Consider the following 23,256-nt stretch of genomic DNA (forward strand, 5'->3'; position numbering starts at 1 on the left):
TGACAGAAGGTTAACCCATCCGCGGAGCTAATGATGCTAATGATGGAGCGGTTGTGTGATAGTAAAGGGCTAACCTTCTGTATTGTCACAGTGGAAGGGTTAACCGGCTGTCGTGTGGCAGTGAAAGGGTTAAATAAGAGCAGGGGGGGGAGGGGGGTTGAATTGAATGTCCAAATTAGTCAAGCTGACCAACATTTTTGCATAAAACAGAGACAAATGAATGGGAAGTACAGTTCCCATAAAAGACCGTCGGTATCAAGGATGTCAATGTATCAAGGATGTCAATGTATCAAGGATGTTAATGTATCAAGGATGTCAATGTATCAATGTATCAAGAATGTCAATGTATCAAGGATGTTGTCAATGTATCAAGGATGTCAATGTATCAAGGATGTCAATGTATCCAGGATGTCAATGTATCAAGGATGTCAATGTATCAAGTAGGGCTGTCTTAAATACTTCAAAGCTTCGTTCGATGGCACGAGCTTCGAACATAAAAAAAAGCGAAGTATAAAAAAAAAAAAAAAAAAAAAAAAATGCCTCCAAAATCTTGCGCCTCCATTCCAATGAAACGAAAGTAAACGACGCCTTCCCGCCTCCATTCCAATGAAACGAAAGTAAGCGGCGCCTCGACTCCAGCTCTCTACAACAAGCACGTGGAGATTATCTGTGTTGAAAACAACAAGGACATGTGTAGCAGACATGTCGACGAAGAAGTCATCAGACGTGTGGTTACACTTTAAAATATGCAAAGACATTGCCCAAAAAGCCGAGTGCCAGATATGCCAGAAGAAAATGGCATATCACAACTCTACAACAACTTTATCAAATCACCTAAAAAACATAAGTATCGTTGTACACGACGGCGACGCCACACAAAACATTAATAAGGCTATGCCTATGCTGCTATGACTAATGTGTTACCAAGTTGGCTAATTTAATTGTAATCATCTGCTTTTGTAGGTGCATTGTCTGATTTAATTATAAATGAAATATAATATAATTGTTTGCTTGATAGACGAAGGTTGCAACATAATTATGTAATGTCATGTCATTGGCTGTGAGAGCAGCCCCACTGCACCCAGGCAGCGCAGCCGAGTGAAACCTTGTTGGCTGCGTCACAGTCACGAAAGGGGCTACTTAATTAATTAATCCAATCCACTTTATTTATAGAGCACATTTAAAAACAACAAAGTATACCAAAGTCCCACAACATAAGATAAAAAAATTTATTTTTATTTTTAAATATTATAATTAATATATATATATATTTTTTTTTCTCGAAGCTTCGAATTAAAATCGAAGCTCGGCCCCCAAAGCTTCAATTGCCAAAAAAAGCTTCGAAGGTCAGCCGTCAGAGGAGGAGGAAATTAGGCCACTTTACTCGCCAAATGAGAGTATTTTTTACGTTTGGCGAGTGATTCATGAAGACCACTCGCCAGTCTGGCGAGTATACAAGACAAAAAAAACATTCTGCAATCACTGCACTGGCAAACGGTGCGGTGAGTGCTCGCTTTAGTTGACAGTGCCACGAGAGCACTGCACAAGACCCGCGGACATATAATGTTTAATAAAAGTCCCGCGGTACTGGCCATCAGTCATATCAAGGGAGCACTCGCAAACAGATAACGTTAAACACAGCAGAAGGAAAACAGACAGACTGACCAACGGGGAACTGCATCCAACCCTAGTACAACCCTCGAGTATAGTTACTAAGGACACATTTAAATCAGAGGTGTAATGTCACTCTATTGGAACTGTATACAGTGATTAGCTTCTAGTTAGCGTTTTAGCTATAGCTGCTTGCTAGCTAACGTTAGCCCTGTGTGCGCGTGTGCTCAAAGCAGCCAGCCCCATGTTAGCTAGGTGTATCTGTTTATTCTGTTATGACTATAATGTTTCCAAAAAAGCACCGGACTACGACGTAAGGTTAGACATTTTATTTCATGCTCAAAAGCCCCTGGCTTGCACATCGCAGTGCAAGCAACCAGTGCACAACAGCACACCAACCCAACTGACGTTACCACAACACTTGACGGTACTTCACAGCACTGTCGTAAGACCACCGTGCTGTCTTAAAGTAGAGTTGTTCCGATACCGATACCAGTATCGGAAATGCCGCCGATACTGCCTAAAATGCTGATATCGGTGAGTACCCTCTAATTCTGCGCTCCGATACCACGTAATTTATCAACAACACTGCGGTCTGCTGTGAGCATGATAAAACAAACGTGTGTGTAACCGACGTGAATTAAAGTGTCAATGCTGTTTGTCATTTTAACAGCAGATACTTTCTTAAATGCCATCCTCCCGACAGAGCGCTGTTGAAGGGGAGCTCTGATGGGTTCGCTTGGTTGTGTTATTAGCATTGAACAGCTAACCGAAAGCTAGCGTTAAAGGTTTAGCCATAACGTTACCTTGGCTAAAGTTGGGGCTATTCATAATCCAGCAATAATGGCTGCAGACCTGCAAGCAAAGTACAGCAAGTTGGCAAAGGAGTATTCCAACGTAAATCACATTTTCACCAGTAACGTTAGTCTTTCCATCTCCCGGTAGCTCATGCTAGCTAACCTAGCTCACGTTAGCGCCGTCACTGAACCACCTCGCGTACACAATTAATGACATGTTGCGGACAGCCATATCGGTGACAATGTTTAGCTTTTAGTGCCAAATGATAAGAGTCTGAGGCGGAGTCTCAAAAGAGAATGTTGAATATTTATTGTGCAAAAATCACAACACACCCTCTGCTACTTCAACGGAGCCTTCTGGAAGCAAGTGCAGCAACGAATAATGTCCGTGTGGATCATTGGAGTAGGGTATATCTGCAGTGCTGCGGCCCCATACTCTGATTAATTATACTAATACAAATCTATACAATCACCTGTTGTTGAATACGATTACTTTCTAGTTATTACTAAAAAACAGTATATATAAAACAGTAGCTGTATAAAAAAATAATAATAATAATAATAATTTATATAATTTTCTTTTAATTATTTTTTATGTATGCACTGGTATAGGATCAGTATCGGTATCGGCCGATACCCAAAGCTTAGGTATCGGAATCGGATCGGAAAGGAAAAAAATGGTATTGGAACATCTCTATCTTAAAGGCACAGTGAACACCGACCCAGATGGAGGCGCATACACAACATTGACGCGGCTTGACAACCGAGGTTCAAAGTTAACTTGATTGATTGAAAACTTTATTAACAGATTGCAGAATGGGTACAATACAGTACGGCTCAATACACACAAATGTTAAGGGGATGCAGACCAGAGAAAGACTTTCGTCTTGTTTACATCAGGGTGCCCCATTTTCAATTCATCATAACATATGACATACACGACATACAGATAGACAGTACTGCTACATCTATACACTTCACAACATACTTCGGTTTTTTTCTTTCACTGCCCAACCCAGTCAAACGCAGCATCTTTCACTGCCCAGTTCAGCCCAACCCAGTCCAGAATAGATCCCTCTTTCATGTTAATATGTTTTATGCTAATATTGTGAAGAGTAGAGACACTGTTATTAATGTTTTATGCTAATAAATATTTTAAAGAGTAGAGACACGGTGTGATTATTACTATGATTGAAAATCAATTTAGACGAAGACATACAAAGAAGTAATTATCACAATTAGCGATTTTTTTTTGCTAGTAAAAAATCTGTTTGGCTGGTAAAAAAAAATCAGATACTCGCCAGTTGGTTGGTAAGCCAAAAAGTTAGTTTCCTCCCCTGTCAGCCCTAGTATCAAGGATGTTAATGTATCAAGGATGTCAATGTATCAAGGATGTTAATGTATCAAGGAGGTCAATGTATCAACTGTCAATGTATCAAGGATGTCAATGTATCAACTGTCAATGTATCAACTGTCAATGTATCAAGGATGTTGTCAATGTATCCAGGATGTCAATGTATCAAGGATGTTTAAGTTTAAGTTTAAGTTTATTTGGATCCCCATTAGCCACAGCAGTGCTGGGGCTATTCTTCCTGGGGTCCATAACACATAAAATACAGTTACAGACTTATACACTCACAACATTTACATGTCATACAGACAATTAAAACAACAATAAAAACCCTTATACACTCATAACATTTACATGTCATACAGACAATTAAAACAACAATAAAAACCCTTATACACTCACAACATTTACATGTCAATGTATCCAGGATGTCAAGAATGTTAATGTATCAAGAATGTTAATGTATCAAGAATGTTAATGTATCAAGAATGTCAATGTATCAAGGATGTCAATGTATCAAGAATGTCAATGTATCAAGGATGTCAATGTATCAAGAATGTCAATGTATCAAGGATGTCAATGTATCAAGGATGTCAATGTCAGAATGCACACAAACTGAGATGGTGGAAGGGCATTGGATATCAGAAAACGCACTATAAAAAACTGGACTGTACCTCGAGATCGTCCAGCGAGCGCGCCATGCTGAGGCGCTTGGAGGAACGCCGTCCAGAGGAGCGGATGGCACCCACGCCCCAGAACCTGGAGCCCTGTCAGGAGAGAGAAGGGTGAGAGCTGTGAATAAAGAGAACCTGGAGGAGAGAGAAGGGTGAGAGCTGTGAATAAACCTGGAGCAGGAGAGAGAAGGGTGAGAGCTGTGAATAAAGAGAACCTGGAGGAGAGAGAAGGGTGAGAGCTGTGAATAAAGAGAACCTGGAGGAGAGAGAAGGGTGAGAGCTGTGAATAAAGAGAACCTGGAGGAGAGAGAAGGGTGAGAGCTGTGAATAAAGAGAACCTGGAGGAGAGAGAAGGGTGAGAGCTGTGAATAAAGAGAACCTGAAGGAGAGAGAAGGGTGAGAGCTGTGAATAAAGAGAACCTGGAGGAGAGAGAAGAGTGAGAGCTGTGAATAAAGAGAACCTGGAGGAGAGAGAAGGGTGAGAGCTGTGAATAAAGAGAACCTGAAGGAGAGAGAAGGGTGAGAGCTGTGAATAAAGAGAACCTGGAGGAGAGAGAAGGGTGAGAGCTGTGAATAAAGAGAACCTGGAGGAGAGAGAAGGGTGAGAGCTGTGAATAAAGAGAACCTGAAGGAGAGAGAAGGGTGAGAGCTGTGAATAAAGAGAACCTGGAGGAGAGAGAAGAGTGAGAGCTGTGAATAAAGATAACCTGAAGGAGAGAGAAGGGTGAGAGCTGTGAATAAAGAGAACCTGGAGGAGAGAGAAGAGTGAGAGCTGTGAATAAAGAGAACCTGAAGGAGAGAGAAGGGTGAGAGCTGTGAATAAAGAGAACCTGAAGGAGAGAGAAGGGTGAGAGCTGTGAATAAAGAGAACCTGGAGCAGGAGAGAGAAGAGTGTGAGCTGTGAATAAACCTGGAGCAGGAGAGAGAAGGGTGAGAGCTTTGAATAAACCTGGAGCAGGAGAGAGAAGGGTGAGAGCTGTGAATAAAGAGAACCTGGAGGAGAGAGAAGAGTGAGAGCTGTGAATAAAGAGAACCTGAAGGAGAGAGAAGGGTGAGAGCTGTGAATAAAGAGAACCTGGAGCAGGAGAGAGAAGGGTGAGAGCTGTGAATAAACCTGGAGCAGGAGAGAGAATGGTGAGAGCTGTGAATAAACCTGGAGCAGGAGAGAGAATGGTGAGAGCTGTGAATAAACCTGGAGCAGGAGAGAGAATGGTGAGAGCTGTGAATAAACCTGGAGCAGGAGAGAGAAGGGTGAGAGCTGTGAATAAACCTGGAGCAGGAGAGAGAAGGGTGAGAGCTGTGAATAAACCTGGAGCAGGAGAGAGAAGGGTGAGAGCTTTGAATAAACCTGGAGCAGGAGAGAGAAGGGTGAGAGCTTTGAATAAACCTGGAGCAGGAGAGAGAAGGGTGAGAGCTGTGAATAAACCTGGAGCAGGAGAGAGAAGGGTGAGAGCTTTGAATAAACCTGGAGCAGGAGAGAGAAGGGTGAGAGCTTTGAATAAACCTGGAGCAGGAGAGAGAAGGGTGAGAGCTGTGAATAAAGAGTGAGTGATGCAGATAATCTCCCACCTGGAATGTTAAAAACATCTTTCACGCGATATATATACCGTGTGGTCAGGTTAGCGTTTTATTTTTTGCCGTCTGACAAAACAAACAAACGCGTGAACAAACAACTTCGGTGAAGTAAATCTCATCAATCGTTGAGGATAATGCTTCGATATTGCTAAGGCAACGTTGCTATTGCATGTACATATTTGTGTTTTATTACACGTATATGTTCATATATACCAACTATTCGCCTGTTTTATTCTCCACCCATCGATCATCCATAGCAACACTATTATCACGACATCCAAGTAGGGGGATTCCCCCATGAACGTCCCTTCTAAGGTTTCTCTCCTCCACATTGCCTGTGGTGCTTTTTCCCCTATTGTTAGGTTTTACTTACCTTCGCTGGAGTATGTCTGGGAGTGTTGCATTTATTTATTTTACATTTATTTTACATTTATTTTGGATTTCATGGTGGGTTTTTGTTCTTGATTTATTGTGATGTTTCTTCTTGACTTGTTTAAAGAAGACTTGTCCAGCCCATGGGGACATTACCTTGTGATTTCGGGCTTTACAAATAAATTTGATTTGATTTGATTTTACTCTAGTATAGCAATTGTTGATTTTCACTCCTGTGTGTGGGTTCATGATTATTTGGCAGCTAGTTGACTTTGCCTGTCCCAGTTCCCCAGTGATTTGGCTCCCTTGCTTTCATCTCGCTTACATTAGACTGAAAATGTATCTCTTCCAGCTAAAGAGGAGCCAAGACGAGTGAGATAATGTGATTTGAATGAATGAAGACTTATTACAGACTCAACGTTGATTAAAAACCAGAGGAGTACCTTGTATTGCTTTGTTTGACATCAGTAATGGCACCTATTATCCTGTATTTTTTTACTCTAAGTCGACGCATACATTTAAACATCAAGTTCCTCAGCAGAGCATGGAAGGTGGGGAAATTTTTTGTCAAACAAATAGCTTGCAATAGTCCATCTTGAGCTTAAGGAGGATCCTAAATGCATCATTATAGTCTACCTGGAGTTTTTTCATTTTTGTTGTGCTATAATTGGGCACAACAATTGCACAACAATTGGGTGGGCAGTATAAAGCGGAGTACAATCGGCTCTGAACAGGCTTATTTTAACATTGTCTGTACACATACAATTTTCCGTGCAGCATATTGGCCTGTGCATACAGTCTGCAGCACTGGCGCTGCACATCAACATTATCACACATGTCATCAGTGATATTGTGACCCAAATATCGCACACTCTTCACCACATCTAGAGCACAGTCAGACAACAAGAAGGAGGGAAACTTTTGCTTCTGGTCCTCCCCCACCATGCATCCAGTCTTACATTATTTTAGTTTAGTGGAGAGGTCATCCATATACATTGAACAGGAAGGGAGACAAAATCCCGCCTTGTCTTACTCCATTACCCACAGGAAAGCCCTCTTTGGGATAGTTTATTTAAGCATTACATGCGTTTTTTTTTGTTGCAATTAATAAATCAATCAATTCGCGCGATTTTTATTTTGTTTCACAATGACTCATGACCCATCAATTACATCATCCAACATTGTTTAAGAAACTAAGACATTCGCCGTGACAGAATTGTTTTTCATTTAGTCTTTATGACCCTATCACCATATCCTTTCGTAATGTTTACTGTCTAGCGTGTCCGCCATCTTGCTTTCATTCCTAAAACCACGAATGGCGTAGTGATAGGAATGCGGTTGTGGGCGGGTCCTGGGACCAAGAGCGTGGGATTATTACAAATACCCACGTGTAAATTGACTGTTTCAGCCAATCAGAATCGAGAAATATGCATGCCGTTGTATAAGGAACAGAGAGAGAGAGAGAGAGAGAGAGAGAGAGAGAGAGAGAGAGAGAGAGAGAGAGAGAGAGAGAGAGAGAGAGAGAGAGAGAGAGAGAGAGAGAGAGAGAGAGAGAGAGAGAGAGAGAGAGAGAGAGAGAGAGAGAGAGAGAGAGAGAGAGAGAGAGAGAGAGAGAGAGAGAGATCCATGCAAAGGTCCTAGTTCTTAGGACCGGCATGCCTCAGGGCTGCTGTCTCGGTCCTCTATACTATAGTACACTCTTGTTTACACACAACTGTGCTGCCAAATATGACAACAACAGCATCATAATATTTGCAGATGACACCACAGTGATGGACTAATAAGCAAACAGTGACAAGCGGGGCCTATAGGAGGGAGGTGGAAGATCTAACCATGTGGTGTCATGATAACAACGTCCCTCTAAATGTCAACAAGAATAAATAAATGTTTTTTGGCCAGCGTGTGCAGTCTGAAACCGTTACATCTCTGGCAGTACGTCAAACATGAAGACTCATGTGAAACCTGTTACATCTCTGGCAGTACGTCAAACATGAAGACTCATGTGAAACCGGTTACATCTCTGGCAGTACGTCAAACATGAAGACTCATGTGAAACCGGTTACATCTCTGGCAGATCATTTGAAACGGCATCATCCACATGTGGACATCACTGGTAGAAGGAAAAACAGACGCAGCTCCCCGTGGCATTTAAGCAGCTTCTCCCTGCTAACTCAGACCGGGCAAAAGGAATAACAAACGCCATAGAGGTTTTTATGGCAACAGATCGAAAGGTTATGACTATAACCTAGTTATATGAGTACTGGCTGAGCGTCTCGCTCTTCCCCATACCGAGATATACCCCTATCTCCAGTACCTACTGTACTTCATTAACGAAAACAATGCACCCATGCACTTGACCAGGCCCCGCCCCAGTGTCCCCCAATAAGACACCGGACATGGTCATACTCGCCCTTCCTCTGGAAGAAAACCCAACCAAGGGACCTCAGGGCGCGCTAAGAGCGAGACGCTCAGCCAGTACTCGTATAACTAGGTTATAGTCATAACCTTTCGCTATATAGCGTACTGGCCAATCGCGTCTCGCTCTTCGCCATACCGAGATATGGGGCAGAGCAGACGCGTGGCCCGACAAATGTACCCCCTGAGGACCCCGCAAGCCCTACCACCAGGGGGGAGGGGAGTCCCGTCCACCCGCCCTTCCTAGTGAAGAGGGGGCGGCAGTCAACTCCACCAAAGTGTGAAAAAAGAGGGAACTAGAGACCCCGTGGCACACACCCACACACCCCAGCTAACCCACCGAAAGGCGGGACGCAGGGGAGGTTCCAGACCTCAGAACCGCCTGGGAGACAGAACCCCAAGTCATATCCATGAGGTAAAACCTAACGAAGGGACCCAGGGAGGACCAGGAGGCCGCAGCACAGATGTCCTCCACCGAGTGGAGTGCGCCCTGACACCCCCAGGGGGGCCAGTCCAGCCAACGTGTAGCAAAGGGCAATGCCCTCGCACAAACAATGTGGCAGGCGCTGTTTGGACAGTGCCTTACCAGCGCGAGAGCCACCGTAACAAACAAAGAGCTGATCGGTAGCCCTGAAGTCCTGAGTCCGACTGAGGTAAACCCCCAAAGCCCAGACGGGACACGACAGGTGAAGGCTCGCCTCTAACTCACCAGCGTGAGGAGGCGGATAAAACGCCTGAACCACAATATCCCTGGAGCGAAAAGAGCTCCAGATATTTTTTGGCACGAAGACTGGATTAGGCCTCAGAGTCGCACCGCTATTGAATAGACAAGCACTCAGGCCGCACCGAGAGAGCACACAGCTCACCCACGCGCTTAGCGGAGGTGATGGCCGGCAGGAATGCAGTCTTGAAGACCGCTGTTCCAAAGACGCCTGCTCAAGAGGCTCAAACGGGGCCTCAGACAACCGGCCGAGGACCAGTTGGAGGTCCAAACTCGGAGACAGAGAACGTTCCACCGGCTTAAAGGGGAACTCCAACATTTTGGGAAATTAGCTTATTTAACATCTTCCCTGGAGTTAGACAAGAAGATACATACCTTTTTTGTCTCTGTGCGTGCATCTTAGCTTTGGGAATAGACGCTCCGTTAGCATAGCTTTGCTTCATCACTGGAAGTGAGGCAGGACAGTAGCCTTACAGTGCCTTACAGTGTATTGCAAGGTCTGACATTGACCAAATTTGATATGCATGACCTTGGTGGGCTCTAGGTCAACTCCTGAAAAGGGGGTCAATGTCAGACCTTGCAATCAAAAGTTAGGGGGCGCACTGAAATTATGGCAAGGGTTATTAGCCCCCTAACTTTTGATTGCAAAGTCTGACATTGACCCCCTTTTCAGGAGTTGACCTAGAGCCCACCAAGGTCATGCATATCAAGTTTGGTCAATGTCAGACCTTGCAATACACTGTAAGGCACTGTAAGGCTACTGTCCTGCCTCACTTCCAGTGATGAAGCTAAGCTATGCTAACGGAGCGTCTATTCCCAAAGCTAAAATGCACGCACAGAGACAAAAAAGGTATGTATCTTCTTGTCTAACTCCAGGGAAGATGTTAAATAAGCTAATTTCCCAAAATGTTGGAGTTCCCCTTTAAGACGCCGAGCGCCAAGCAGGAAACGCTTCACAAGAGGGTGGCTGAACAACGTAACGCCCTCAAACCCCACATGACAAGAGGATATAGCCGCGGCATATACCCTCACCGTCGAAGCCGACAGTCTACCCAAAATAGACTGAAGGAAGGAAAGGACAGCGTCCAGGACACCGGGTCCAAGCCCCCCACTCTACACCACTCTTGGAAAATACGCCACCTACCCGCGTAAGCCGTGCTAGAGGATGGAGCGCGCGTACCGGATAGCGTTAACCACAGAATAGCCAAGACGCATACCCACCAATTCACACTGACAGCAGCCAAGCCTAGAGGCTGCCCCAGAAGAGGAAGGCAGAACAGAGTTCCGCGTGCCTGAGAGAGGGCCCGCGGTGACCACGGAACAGGCCACGGCGGGGCCACACAGAGCTGAATCAGGGCCGGGGACCAAACAGCTGAGCCCCGGCCCGGCAAGACCAGGACCAAGTCCCGCGCTCCCGACGTACCCGCCCCAACAGCTGAGCTATCAGGTGTAAGGGGGGGGGAAGCGTACAGAATCCCGGACGGCCCAGACTTGCCCGACTATGTCCGGACGTAATCCCCACTCGTCAGGGTGAGGACCGCCCCGCGACATCACACCTGCACCCACATTCACCCTGCCGGGGATGTGGAGAGCCCTCAGGCTGCGCAGATGGAGAAATGCCCATAGCCAGCCGACCGCCGCCCGGTGCAGACGGGGGGAGCGTACTACTCCCTGTCTGTCGATATACAACGGTGACGTCGTGTTGTCCGTCCTGATCAAAACACCGTTTAAGGACCAGAAGGACTGCCTCCAATTCCAACACATTGAATGTAGCGCAGACCGGGCAGCATGGTCTTGCCAGCTGCCCCCTACTGCGTTGGCCCGACACGTCCCCCCCAGTGAGGGAGGCGTCGGTGAAGACCGTGACGTGCGACAGCCTGCTGCCCATGGGGACCCCGCTGGTGAGGGCCCCAGGCCCTCCCCAGAGGGCGAGGTCCCCCAGTACTGACATGGGAACCTTAGCCGCTTCCACTTGCCTCTCACTGGGTCTATTTCCATACTGGAAAACCACCTCTGTATCCTCCTCATGAGGTGAAGAGGAGGCCAAGAGGGACCACGGAATGAGCAGATGCCATCATACTGAGCAGGCGCATCACGGAGAGCGGCGTAACCGTCCTAGGACGGAACCTCCCGAGCGTGCCGAGAACACCCACTCGCCGCCGCTCCGAGAGGGATGCCCATATAGACCTTGAGCTTAGAATAAGCCCAAGTACTCCACCCGTTGACTGGGAAGAGGAGTACTCTACTTCCAGTCTACAGCAAAACCCAGGCGGGTAAGGAATTCCACCACCTGCCTGGTATGAGACCTGACGATCTACCCTGACCGCCAAGGACCAGAACGTCGTCCAGGGCAGAATACACTTCGTAACCCCCGACGACGCAGAGGGCCCAGTGCGGTCTCCACACACTTGGTGAAGATGCGGGGAGCCAGAGAATAGCCGAACGGCAGCCTCTGGTATTCATACGCTAACCCTGCAAAGGAAGCGTAGGTAAGCCCTAGGATGGAAGATCGGGGATGCGAATACGCATCCTACAGGTCTATGGAGGAGAACCAGGCCCACACCTGACAGCGTTCAACAGGTGGGAGACGGTCCAAAATGCTGAACTTTCCATGGGACAGGTCCAGCATGAGTCTGACACCCCCCCTCCCGATTTCTCGGGCACCAGAGAATACCGGGAGGAAACGCCACGCATCGCGTCCTCCTTTGGGACCACGACAATGGCTTGCTTCGCCCACAGAGATTGGATCTCGTTGGCCAGAGCGGTCACTGCTGGTGACCCTGACAATAGGGTCTGTACCAAACCTGAACACGGGTGGGGTTGTGTAAACACAAGTCCCCGCCTCAGCGTTCTCTCCATCCACCTCGACATGTGATGATAATCCCAAGCGCACCAGCCGCTAGGGGTGGACGGTATAAGGTATAAACGGTATTAATTTGCTCTACGGTATGGATTTTGACTATACCGTTTAACCGGTAGAGCAGCTCTAAAATAGCAATGACGTCATGTAACCACAGCGCGACTATTTCAATCGCATTTGCCCCTAAAAATAGATAGAATTAGTCATAGATAATAGATATGTGCAAACTGGAAAAAGTTATTTAGGAGGCTTCGCGCAGTGGGCGTGTCAACACGCAATTGTCATTTCATAATAAACACATATCACCGCGGCGCACAGCAAGTTTCAATTTCAGTTCCTGGCATTTTTAACCAGTGGAGAAAGGTAAGATATTTCCCTATCGTTTTTCTTATATGAATTATTCTACGTTAATAAAACATACCTGGTGATCAACTACAGTTTGCTGTAAACATTAGATATGTGTGTAGTGTTATGATAACGACGGCAGCAGCGGGAGCCGGGAGGAAGGCGTGCAGCAGTGGATTTGCGAATAGCATGCAGCTGCAGAGCCGCAGAGCCAGTGGCTCTTTCAGGTCTGGTCACAGGCCCGTCAAACAGCGCCCCCCCACCCTTGCGCCGTCTCTAAGCATTTTGTGTGTCAATTTGTTGACACATGTGTCAATTTGTTGACACATGTGTCAATTTGTTGACACAATTGTCAATTCTTAAAGCTGAGGATGAGTGGCACCTTTGTCTCAATTCTTATTCAATTCAATTCGCTCTGCAGCTACATATGCTTCTAGCAAAATCCAGCCCCGCTGTTTGCAATGGGAGCAGGAGTCTCGACTCGGGACTTATTTTATTTGGAATATAATGACTTTATACGCAAAAGTAGCCTAGTTTTAAGTTAAAATATTATAAATCTACATGCCTTGAGGATGTCATTCTTTATATAGCCTGCCTATCAGGCAAAAAAATTTATTCTAACAGAAACACTGATACCGTGATATATACCGTTACCGTCTATGCTTCAAATTATACCGTGATATACATTTTAGACCATACCGTCCACCCCTACCCGCCGCCACTTGGCGCTGGTCCGCCAGAAACCGTAGATAGGCGGCCCGGTCCCGCGCGCTGTGCGTAGCCAACCCTGGACCCGCTAACCGCGGGACATCTGACCCTGACACTACCCACGAGGCAATCGCACCCAAGGGGGGACCCCGACAGAAAGGGCCGGTTTGATACGGGAGAAGCTGACATCATACTAGGTGACAAAAGCTCCCCCACTGAACACCCCTCCAGCATGGACAGCTGAGGAATTGTTCTACAGCTGGACATGCAAGGTGTGAGGCCCCCACACTGCCCGATAGGGTGGGTTCCTACACACCGTAGCCCTGCAGTGATATTACTACCACCCAAATCACGCGCGCCTGCCAGACCACTGCCGGTCTTCCGGGAGTGGGAGGCACTAAAGTGATACCCGGCCTGGCGAAGGCGAGGTCGGGGGAACCCGCACTGTTTGCCTCAAGAGGTCTCGAGCCCCCCTGCTGACAACCTTTGTAGTTGACAGACGTAACACCAGGCTCAACCAAACACAGACGCAGAACGTGTGGTGTGGGAGTGTGGTGTGGGAGCCGCTTGACAGCACAACATTCTCACGGACAGACCCAGTTTCAGCCATCAACTGGGTGTCAGCCCCTGTCCCCATGAGAAGCGAAACGTGGTCGCTCGCGCTTCATTGAAGACACGCGACCCGCAACCAAAGGAAACAAATCAGAGCCCTTATCCCGCTAGTGTTGGGCGGGGGGAGTGACCGGAGAGCGAGCTGCACACAGCTAGACGGCGACGGTTTTTAGGGCGTGCTCATGCTCATCTAATGTAGCCGATCCCTCGGCCGCCAAGGCTGTCGGCCTTGCGGTCACCTGTTGACGTTGTGCCCAGGGTACCTCAGGCGGGGAAAACATGGCCGCTGGTTGAGGGCCTCGCCACAGCCGCTGGCGAGGCCATGCTCTCACCTCTGGCTGCGCGGTGTGAGGCGGTGTGGGGCCTAGGTCAAATACCGCCCGCGCTCCTGCGGAAAGACCAAAGTCCCTCTGTGGAGAGGGGAGCCCTGAGGAGGGAAAAACTTCTCACCCCCTCAAAGGGAGACTAATCCAACCAAGATGTCTGTAAACAAGCTCTGACAGCATCCTAGCCCTCCCTGCGGTTATAGCTTGCGGCTAGGTCAAAGCTAATAACGTCAAAACCTTGCGCAATGTTTCGACGTCGGCTGGCCTTCAAAGCCCGGCCACCCGACACCATTTTTGACAGAAAAAACAGCAATTCGAACAATGTTACTAATCGCTGCTAATACTATACCGTGGCAGTATAGGCTTAACAGCCCACCAGCCACCCGCCGGGCCGACTCACCTCATGGCGTCGGCCGGGCGGGGCACTGTTCCAACATGCCAGAGGCAAAGGACTGATGCCACCTGCTTCACAAGCACGGAGCACCAGTGGTGGTTGCAACCAGCAACCTCCACTGTGGTGTGCACCCATGAAGGGGTAAATGAATAAATGAACTAAAACTCCACCAACACACTGCAGAATGGGCTAGCCCATACACACAATGTCAAGGGGATGCAGACCAGAGAAACACCAGTCCCGCACACCATTCATAGATTCACAAAAAGCACACCAGCCCTAGGCCTCAGCCCATTCACCCATGAAAAAGGTAAACAAGCCCCCGTCAAAACTCCCAACCGTAGACACCGATTGGCCGTCAGCATGAATGGTTAAGAGGAGGGAAGACCTTTTTTTAAAAGACAGCCCTCAGCGTGGAATCAAAAGAACAGTAACCCAGCATCGTAGCATAGCATTAGCCGCGCGCTCCAGGACAGCCGGGAAAACGACAACGTTTACCCAGATATTCTGCCCCTTGCACCAATACACAACTCGGTTGTCTCACGGGACAACAGCTGGCAGTATCACTAACGCCAGCATTGTTATGCTTAGTGGCGTAAGCCCTACCTGGGCGCGACCTAGCCACGACAGCTAGCCGCCGCGCGACGTCCCTCGATCCGCTGTCAGAAGACGAGGAAACCCCAGGACAGGCCTGTTGCGCTGTCAGAACGTGCCGAGAAGATTCCAGGGGCTGGCAAATCTCCGGCGAAAAACCCAACATTGTTCAATTTCTCTCTGCATTTCATAACAACTAGTTACATGGAGTGCACTGCAACGTCGTCCATGATGGAAACGGAAAAAAGAGGAAGGGCGAGTATGACCATGTCCAGTGTCTTATTGTGGGACACTGGGGCGGGGCCTGGTCAAGCGCATGGGTGCATTGTTTTCGTTAATGAAGTACAGTAGGTACTGAAGATAGGGGTATATCTCGGTATGGCGAAGAGCGAGACGCGATTGGCCAGTACGCTATATAACTGCGACTCTACTCAGTTTTAGAGAATGTCTGTTTTAAACACATGGTGAACGTGATTGGAGCCCTGCTGCAAAGTTCCCTCTCATCTGCATTTCAGCCAGAAAGTCCTGCCGGCCCTTTATAAACAAACACAAGCTGTAGTCGTCCATTACTTATCCAAGGCAGTAGATTACTGCTCTTGCCTCTTACCACAAATAGGTGGACATCTAGGGCTACCGAGAGCTATTTGGCTGCTCACCTCATCACCCCGAGTGGAACACAAACATCTAGCTGGATGCCCACTAGGGATGTGCATGACTGACCAAAATCATTTTCGAATAGTCTACTGTTCTTAACCCATTCAGTGCCAACCACGAGTATAGTCGGGTTAACTCGCCATCGCTTGAGTGCCAATCACGAGTATAGTCGGGTTTTAATCGTTATTTCTTTTATTAGCGATATCCATAAATTTTTCATCCATCCAGCCTGACGTTATCATTGGGAATGGGTCTGAGCTCGCAAAGGGCAAATACCGCCGCCTATCGTCTCCCGGATGGTATTGCACATCATTGGATTGGATTGGCTGGGACTGTGCATCAAAAAAACAAGTCCGGTCCAGGTTTTACTTCTCGGGCATGCAGCTGGGATACTAATGCATTGAGTCCCCCCACTGGGAGCACCGTGGATTATGTGTTTTGGACTATAACGTCGGATCAATGGACGCAATCGATATTTGGAATGGCGATCAGGAATTGTATTAATCTTTTTGCATGACATCAGATGTGAGGTAAGGCCTTTATGTTACGAATCTTGGGGTAATCAGATGTTCCTTTCTCCGCCATCGGAGTGTGTGTGTGTGTGTGTGTGTGTGTGTGTGTGTGTGTGTGAGGTTCGCGCCGACCAAGTACAAAAAAGCGATTTTTCAGACGCCGCTTCTCTTCGTACATGAGGACACAATACTATCGATAATCTAGCGTTTATTTGAAAACTATTCATAAATCAGCCGAAAAATTACAACGTGTTGTGTATTCCACTAAAGGGCTTTCTCTGGAATTACTAGAAATCTCCAAAACTATACTCGTATTCAAAACGGTATAAAACGGAAATGTACAGATGAAAAAACAATCCGTTTCATACATGTTGACTGCAACTGCAAGCAAGTCATTGATAAGCCACGGGTGTATTAGACCCATAGCCATAATTTAAGATATAGTTTAAGCGTTCGCAAATATCCCCGTCCTCCCATTGATTAAAGCGGTGGCAATCTAGACCTAATTTGGTCATATGGGCGTGGCTCTGAATTAGTTAAGACCGAATATAAGGGTATTGCACATAAACTTCAGATAATCCTTCAGAACGTGGATCGGCTCAGCTGACAATAAATAATTAAATAAATAAATAAAAATTAAAAATAATTAAATACAAAAAACAAAACAAATTATATATTTTTCGACTCTGACATGAATTTTTATGTGGAGAAAATTGGAACTCATCCCTACCCGAGTGGAACATGAAAATCTAGCTGGCTGCTCACTGCATCACCCCGAGTGGAACATGAACATCTAGCTGGCTGCTCACTGCATCACCCCGAGTGGAACATGAACATCTAGCTGGCTGCTCACTGCAACACCCGAGTGGAAGTCACGTTCTGCAAACTCGCCCCAGACTGTCTGAGGCACAAATGAGCCCATTTGTGAGGAAACAGTGCAGGTGGTTCCAGAGGGCTGTAACCACAACGTGACGCAGGCACAGTAAATACCACCCCTGTACAATAATCAATAAAGATAATTGGGACGGAAGCCTACAGCTCTTTGATGGACGGACACGTCGGACAGTCCCCCGGTGGAGATGAGGCTCCACGTGCCTCCACGAGACAGAGCAGCATGCTGTCCCCAACGGGACACATCATCTGAAGCAACAGCATGCTGTCCCCAACGGGACACATCATCTGAAGCAACAGAATGCTGTCCCCGACGGGACACATCATCTGAAGCAACAGCATGCTGTCCCCAACGGGTACAGCTGTCTCCCTACCTGCACTTGAATAACATCCTGGATACATTTCAGCACAGAATCTGCCCTGCTTAAGGTCACCAATGACCTGCTCCTCACTACCGACAACCGGGACTGTGCTGTCCTTATGCTCTTAAGACCTCAGTGCAGCTTTCGATACAATAGACCATGCTATTCTCATTGACCGTCTTCACCAGGCAGTTGGTGTCAGTGGCACAGCCCTATCATGGTTCACCTCCTACCTCAGTGATAGAAGCTTCTCCGTTAATATCGGAAACTGCTCCTCCCCCTCTGCCTCTCTCTCTTGCGGGGTTCCACAAGGCTCTATCCTTGGCCCTATCCTATTCTCCCTATACATGCTGCCCCTTGGTCTGATCATTAAAAAACACAACATCTCTTTCCATTTTTATGCTGACGACACTCAGGTCTATCTCCCCATGAAACCCAACAATATAAACAATCTCGACAGTCTACGTTCCTGCCTAGACGACATCAAATGCTGGATGGCACACAATTTTCTACAGCTCAATCAGTCAAAGTGTGAAATCCTCCTTTTCGGCCCTCCGAACCAAACCAGTGTCATTGCCAGCAGCCTGGGTAACCTGTCTCCCCTAGTCAAGCCCTTTGTTAAAAACCTGGGCATGCTCTTTGACCCAGAGTTTTCCTTCAATAGGCAGGTAAACTCTGTGGTGAAGGGGTGCTTTTTCCAGCTCCGGTCCATAGCCAGGATCAAGGCCATTCTCTCCCCCGCAGACCTGGAAAGAGTAATTCACGCCTTCATATCCTCACGCTTAAGACTACTGTAACTTCCTGTACCTGGGGCTAAATAAATCCACCATAGCCCGTCTACAACTCGCCCAAAACGCTGCCGCTAGACTGCTCACAGGTACCCGGAAGAGAGCTCACATCACCCCTGTACTTGCCTCCCTCCACTGGCTCCCGGTGCGCTTTAGAATAGACTTCAAGGTCCTTTTATTGGTTTACAAAGCCCTAAATGGTTAAATGGTAAGCCCTGCTTACCTAGCAGACCTCCTCACCCCATATACCAGTGCTTCTAAAACTTTTTCTGTCAGGCCCCCCTTTGGCGGACCAAAATATCTTGCCCCCCCCCCCCCCGCCCCAACAAAAAAGTCATGAAATGGGCCATGTTTAAATTTATTGAAATAACACCAATATCGTGACCTTTCAAATTGACAACACCTTCCCTCGCGAGAGCCACCTTGCCTCGCTGAAACAGCACTGCAGAATGGTCAGCTCCCATCTCCTCACACAGCGCAGAGAACAGGCACGATTTCAGGGCTTGGGTTTTGATGAAATTTACCACGTTTATAACTTCTGTCAAAACCTCATTCAGCTCAGGGCTAAGCTGTCTTGACGCTGGCGCCTCTCTGTGAATTTACAGTGCGTCCATTGCGCGTTTGGCGAGACCCCCTTGATGAGCGCCTGTAGCCCCCTCCTTTTCCCTGCCATGGCCTGCGCACCGTCAGAGCAAAAGCCCACACAGTTCTCCCATTTCAGTCCATGTTCTGTCAGGTAACTGTCAATCATTTTGAAGAGCTCATCAGCTGTCGCTCTGTTTTTGACATATTTGCAAAACAGCAGATCTTCACTCAGTGACTGGGAATTTACAAAGCGAACATAGGAAATAAGCAAACAGTCTTTATTGCTGTCAGTCTTTGACAAGGCAACACGCATGTCATCCTCAAGGCTCAACTTGGCCCTATATTTTGTTTTCAGAGCTGTCATGGATGAAAAGCCAGCTTCACACAGATATGTGGTGCTGAATGGTATCAACACCTTAACTGCTGCATCATGAGATACTTGGTACTCAGCACCACACTCTGAAACTAGCTCTCCAGGTGGTATCAGATGAGATTTCAATGAGTTCTTCCAAGAGTTTGGATGGAGATGTGTCAGGAAGCTTTGTCTCAATGTTGTCCCCATGTCCATTAAATCGGCCCCCTCCATCGAGTCTTTTAAATCAAAACTCAAAACCCACCTATATCGCCTGGCCTTCCCTGACTCACTTTGACTCTTGCCGTACTTGTTGACGTGTTGTTCTGTTTTTCCTTTGTCTATCCGTTGATTGTTTTTTTTCTGTTTATTTTATACTTTTCTTTGTTCTTAGCTTAGCTATGTGAAGCACTTTGGTTGACAAGCGTCATGTTTAAACGTGCTATATGAATACATTTGATTGATTGATTGACACATCATCTGAAGCAACAGTCAATTCAAAAAGACATCAAGAGGACATTTTAAGCATTTCGACCGTGTGCGACAGCTTTGTCAGCAGAGCGGTTTAGGGCCATGTGCCATGTGTCCCCCCAGATAATGGGGAGGTCACGGCACACACTCCTCTCCTGCCCGACAACATGGCTCCCTGGACTGACGGCAAATGTGATTGGCTAAAAAAGGTGAACCACCACCAATGGGTCGCATCTCAGCCTCGGCTCTGTCGAAGCACGACACCGTGACACACCGGCCGCCGGACAATTTGCCAACAGCCGAGTCAAACGATGAAGACGTGGAATTTCAGCAATACCTTTCACAACATGACGAGCTGGGAATGACATACTTATACACAAAGTTCTGCATATAACCCATATAACTGTATGATAATACACCTGCATATAACCCATATAACTCTGTATGATAATACACCTGCATATAACCCATATAACTCTGTATGATAATACACCTGCATATAACCCATATAACTCTGTATGATATAAGTTATAACTCTGTATGATATATGATATATAACCCATATAACTCTGTATGAAATAGGGATGAGTTAGAATTTTCAAATCGTCGTGCCAGTCTCCACATTCGATTTTCATATCAAGAGTCGAAAAATATGGGCGGCCAGGTGGTGCAGTGGGCAAGGCGCTCACCTCCAATGCTGGAGACGCTGGGTTCGAGCCCAGAGCTCCACATTGCTTTCAGTTTGGCTGGTCGTTCATACTAATACATTTGGCAGTATTAGGGGATGGGAAACTGATGGGTGGGGATCGGACGTTGTGGACAGCGACTCCTACAGGTCGGTTGGTGTGCCTGCGCAGTAGAATCAGGAAGCGACGGGGGCGGCGTCCCTCCAAAGCGCAGACCCCTGACGCTGAAAGATCGCGCTGTGCAGGTGAAAAGATGCGACGGCTGCTACCTCGAGTACCGGAGGGGACTCGTGCAATGTATGGCTTACACGTCCACATTACAGCCGGCTTGTGGGAGGCATGAAACAGCGTTTGAGATAGGGGAGGGTTGAATTGGACGATACGAAATTGCAAATTGGGATGAGAGAAAAATAGAAAATGGGAGAAAAAGTGGATAAAAAAAAAGTCGAAAAATATATATATAATAATAATTAAAAAAAAAATTCAGTGAAGCAAACCATTCTTATTTAATAATTTTTTTTATTTAGGAGGCAGCCTAATTTTCATAGCCTAATTTTTCTAAAAGATGCACATGCTACTGTTTCTGTTTGTTTATTAACTCAATGGAGGCCAAGCCCGAGATAAGTCGGGTGAACTCGCCGACGCTTGAGCGCAGGGAGCGAAATTAACTTTTTGACTCACCGGCCAGTGGCGGGTAGATGGGAAGAGTCTACCCGCCAAGCATATTTCTTACCTGCCAAAAGTTTTTTGATTAAAAAAATATATATATATATTTTATATAAAAATTCTTTTTTTAAATAAAATATATATTATATAATCATACTTGTAGTTGTATTATCTGCGAGACATCGCCACCACGCAATAAGTCAAAATGCTTGCTATCTGCAAACAGCTCCACTGTCTGTGTGTATACTTGAGTAGCCTCCAGCTCCAGCAAGGATTCTCCGGCCCTGCAGCTAGACCCTATATTCAGCTAGACCCTACATTCAGCATGCAAGGATTCTCCGGCGATGCAGCTGGACCTATTTATAACGTTACCGTTCTTTTGTCAAATCACATTCAACATGCCCTCAGCTAGAATACGCATTCAATCAATGTTATAAGACATTGATATCAGGAGCTATCTGTAGCTACTGCTAGCCCGGTAGATAACGTTAAGACAATTTAGTTTACTGGGACAGATGGATCAGCGTGAGCTAGCTAAGCTAGCTAACGAGGGACCGGAGGTATTATGCACTCGAGTAGACTATTGCTGGAGCATTTGTTGATATCAGCAGCTATCAGTAGCTAGCCAGCTAGATACCGTTAGACAATGCCTCGTCATGTATTAAACTAAAAGTGAATAGTTGACTGGGTCATTGTTTAAACAGTAACGTTAGCTCTTGGAGGTCCGATATAGACTAGAGCAGATGGAAGTAAACAAGCCAAATGATAGCTTCAGATTGGTCATTTGCTTTTTTTCTCATGAAACCAGTTACGTCACTCTACTGTGATTGGACCGTTGACTTGAGTGCGATGTGGGACTTGTAGTTTTTTAACGATCTCGCGGCGGAGAAAAAAAAGACGAGCGGCTATAATCTGTACTCGCACAAGAGTATCGTTATGAAGTTATGAACTACACGTCTACACGCCACACGGCGGGCAGCCCTCTAAGTGTCATGCGCCAAAGGTAAAAACAGCCCGCCCCTGGCGGGCGGCGGGCTTTAGTTTCGGTCCCTGCTTGAGCGCCATTGAAACCCGAGAAAAGTCGGGTTTTCATCGTTATTTCTTTTATTCGATATTTCCATTCATTATCCATCCAGGGACACTGGTGTTATCATTGGGAATGGGTCTGAGATCGCAAAAGTCCAATACCGCCGCCTGGTGGGTTGCGGCCAGTATTGCACATCATTTGAAACTCTCTGTATTCGGGTGTGCGTCGATCATATAGGTCCGGGCGGACTATTCCGGGCATGGCGAGCGATTATAACGCATGGATTTATAAGAATCAACCACTCCCGATTCATGTTCTTTGGTGGATTATGTTATGGACACGATCGACATCAATACTTGGAATGGCGATCAGATAATTGGAATATTCTTTTTGGGGTACATCCTAGTCAAGGTAAGGGCTATATGGTATCAATTAGGGCTGCAACTAATGACTATTTTGGTAGTCGACTAATCTGTTGATTATTTTTTCGATTAGTCGACTAATCGAAAAACAATTATATATATATTTTTTTTTGCACTACCTATCTTTGTGAAAGTGGCTTCTCAGCTCTGGTCCAGCTGAAGACAGAGCAGAGGAACAGATTGGACATTGAGCATGACCTCAGAGTTGCTTTGAGACAATTGTCAGGACCAAACAACATCCCCAGTTATCCCATTAGTTCCCCCAAACTTACTGTCGGTCTGTTATGTTAAGCTAAGAAGTCTTCAGCTGGCTGGACCAGAGCTGAGAAGCCACTTTCACAAAGATAGGTAGTGCAAAAATAAAAATAAAAAATTATAATTATTTTTTCTTTTTTTTTAATGACTAATCGACGCAACAATTCCTCATCGACGATTTTTTATAATCGACATCGTCGATTATGTCGACTAATCGTTGCAGCCCTAGT

The 23,256-nt window shown here is 46.5% G+C and overlaps 1 protein-coding gene across 2 annotated transcripts in view; it reads right to left on the reverse strand.

Annotated features, from left to right (window-relative positions):
• The window catches only part of LOC311226314 (regulator of G-protein signaling 12-like), a 157,138-nt gene that overhangs the window by 109,222 nt on the left and 24,660 nt on the right, over positions 1-23,256 (reverse strand). For both annotated transcript variants that reach the window (XM_084311729.1, XM_084311730.1), the window contains exon 3: positions 4,434-4,526. In XM_084311729.1, coding sequence (XP_084167855.1) covers positions 4,434-4,526 — 93 coding nt within the window. The remainder of the gene's footprint in view (positions 1-4,433; positions 4,527-23,256) is intronic.

This window comes from Notolepis coatsorum (assembly GCF_963971535.1).
Source record: "Notolepis coatsorum genome assembly, chromosome: 4".
Lineage (NCBI taxonomy): Eukaryota > Metazoa > Chordata > Actinopteri > Aulopiformes > Paralepididae > Notolepis > Notolepis coatsorum.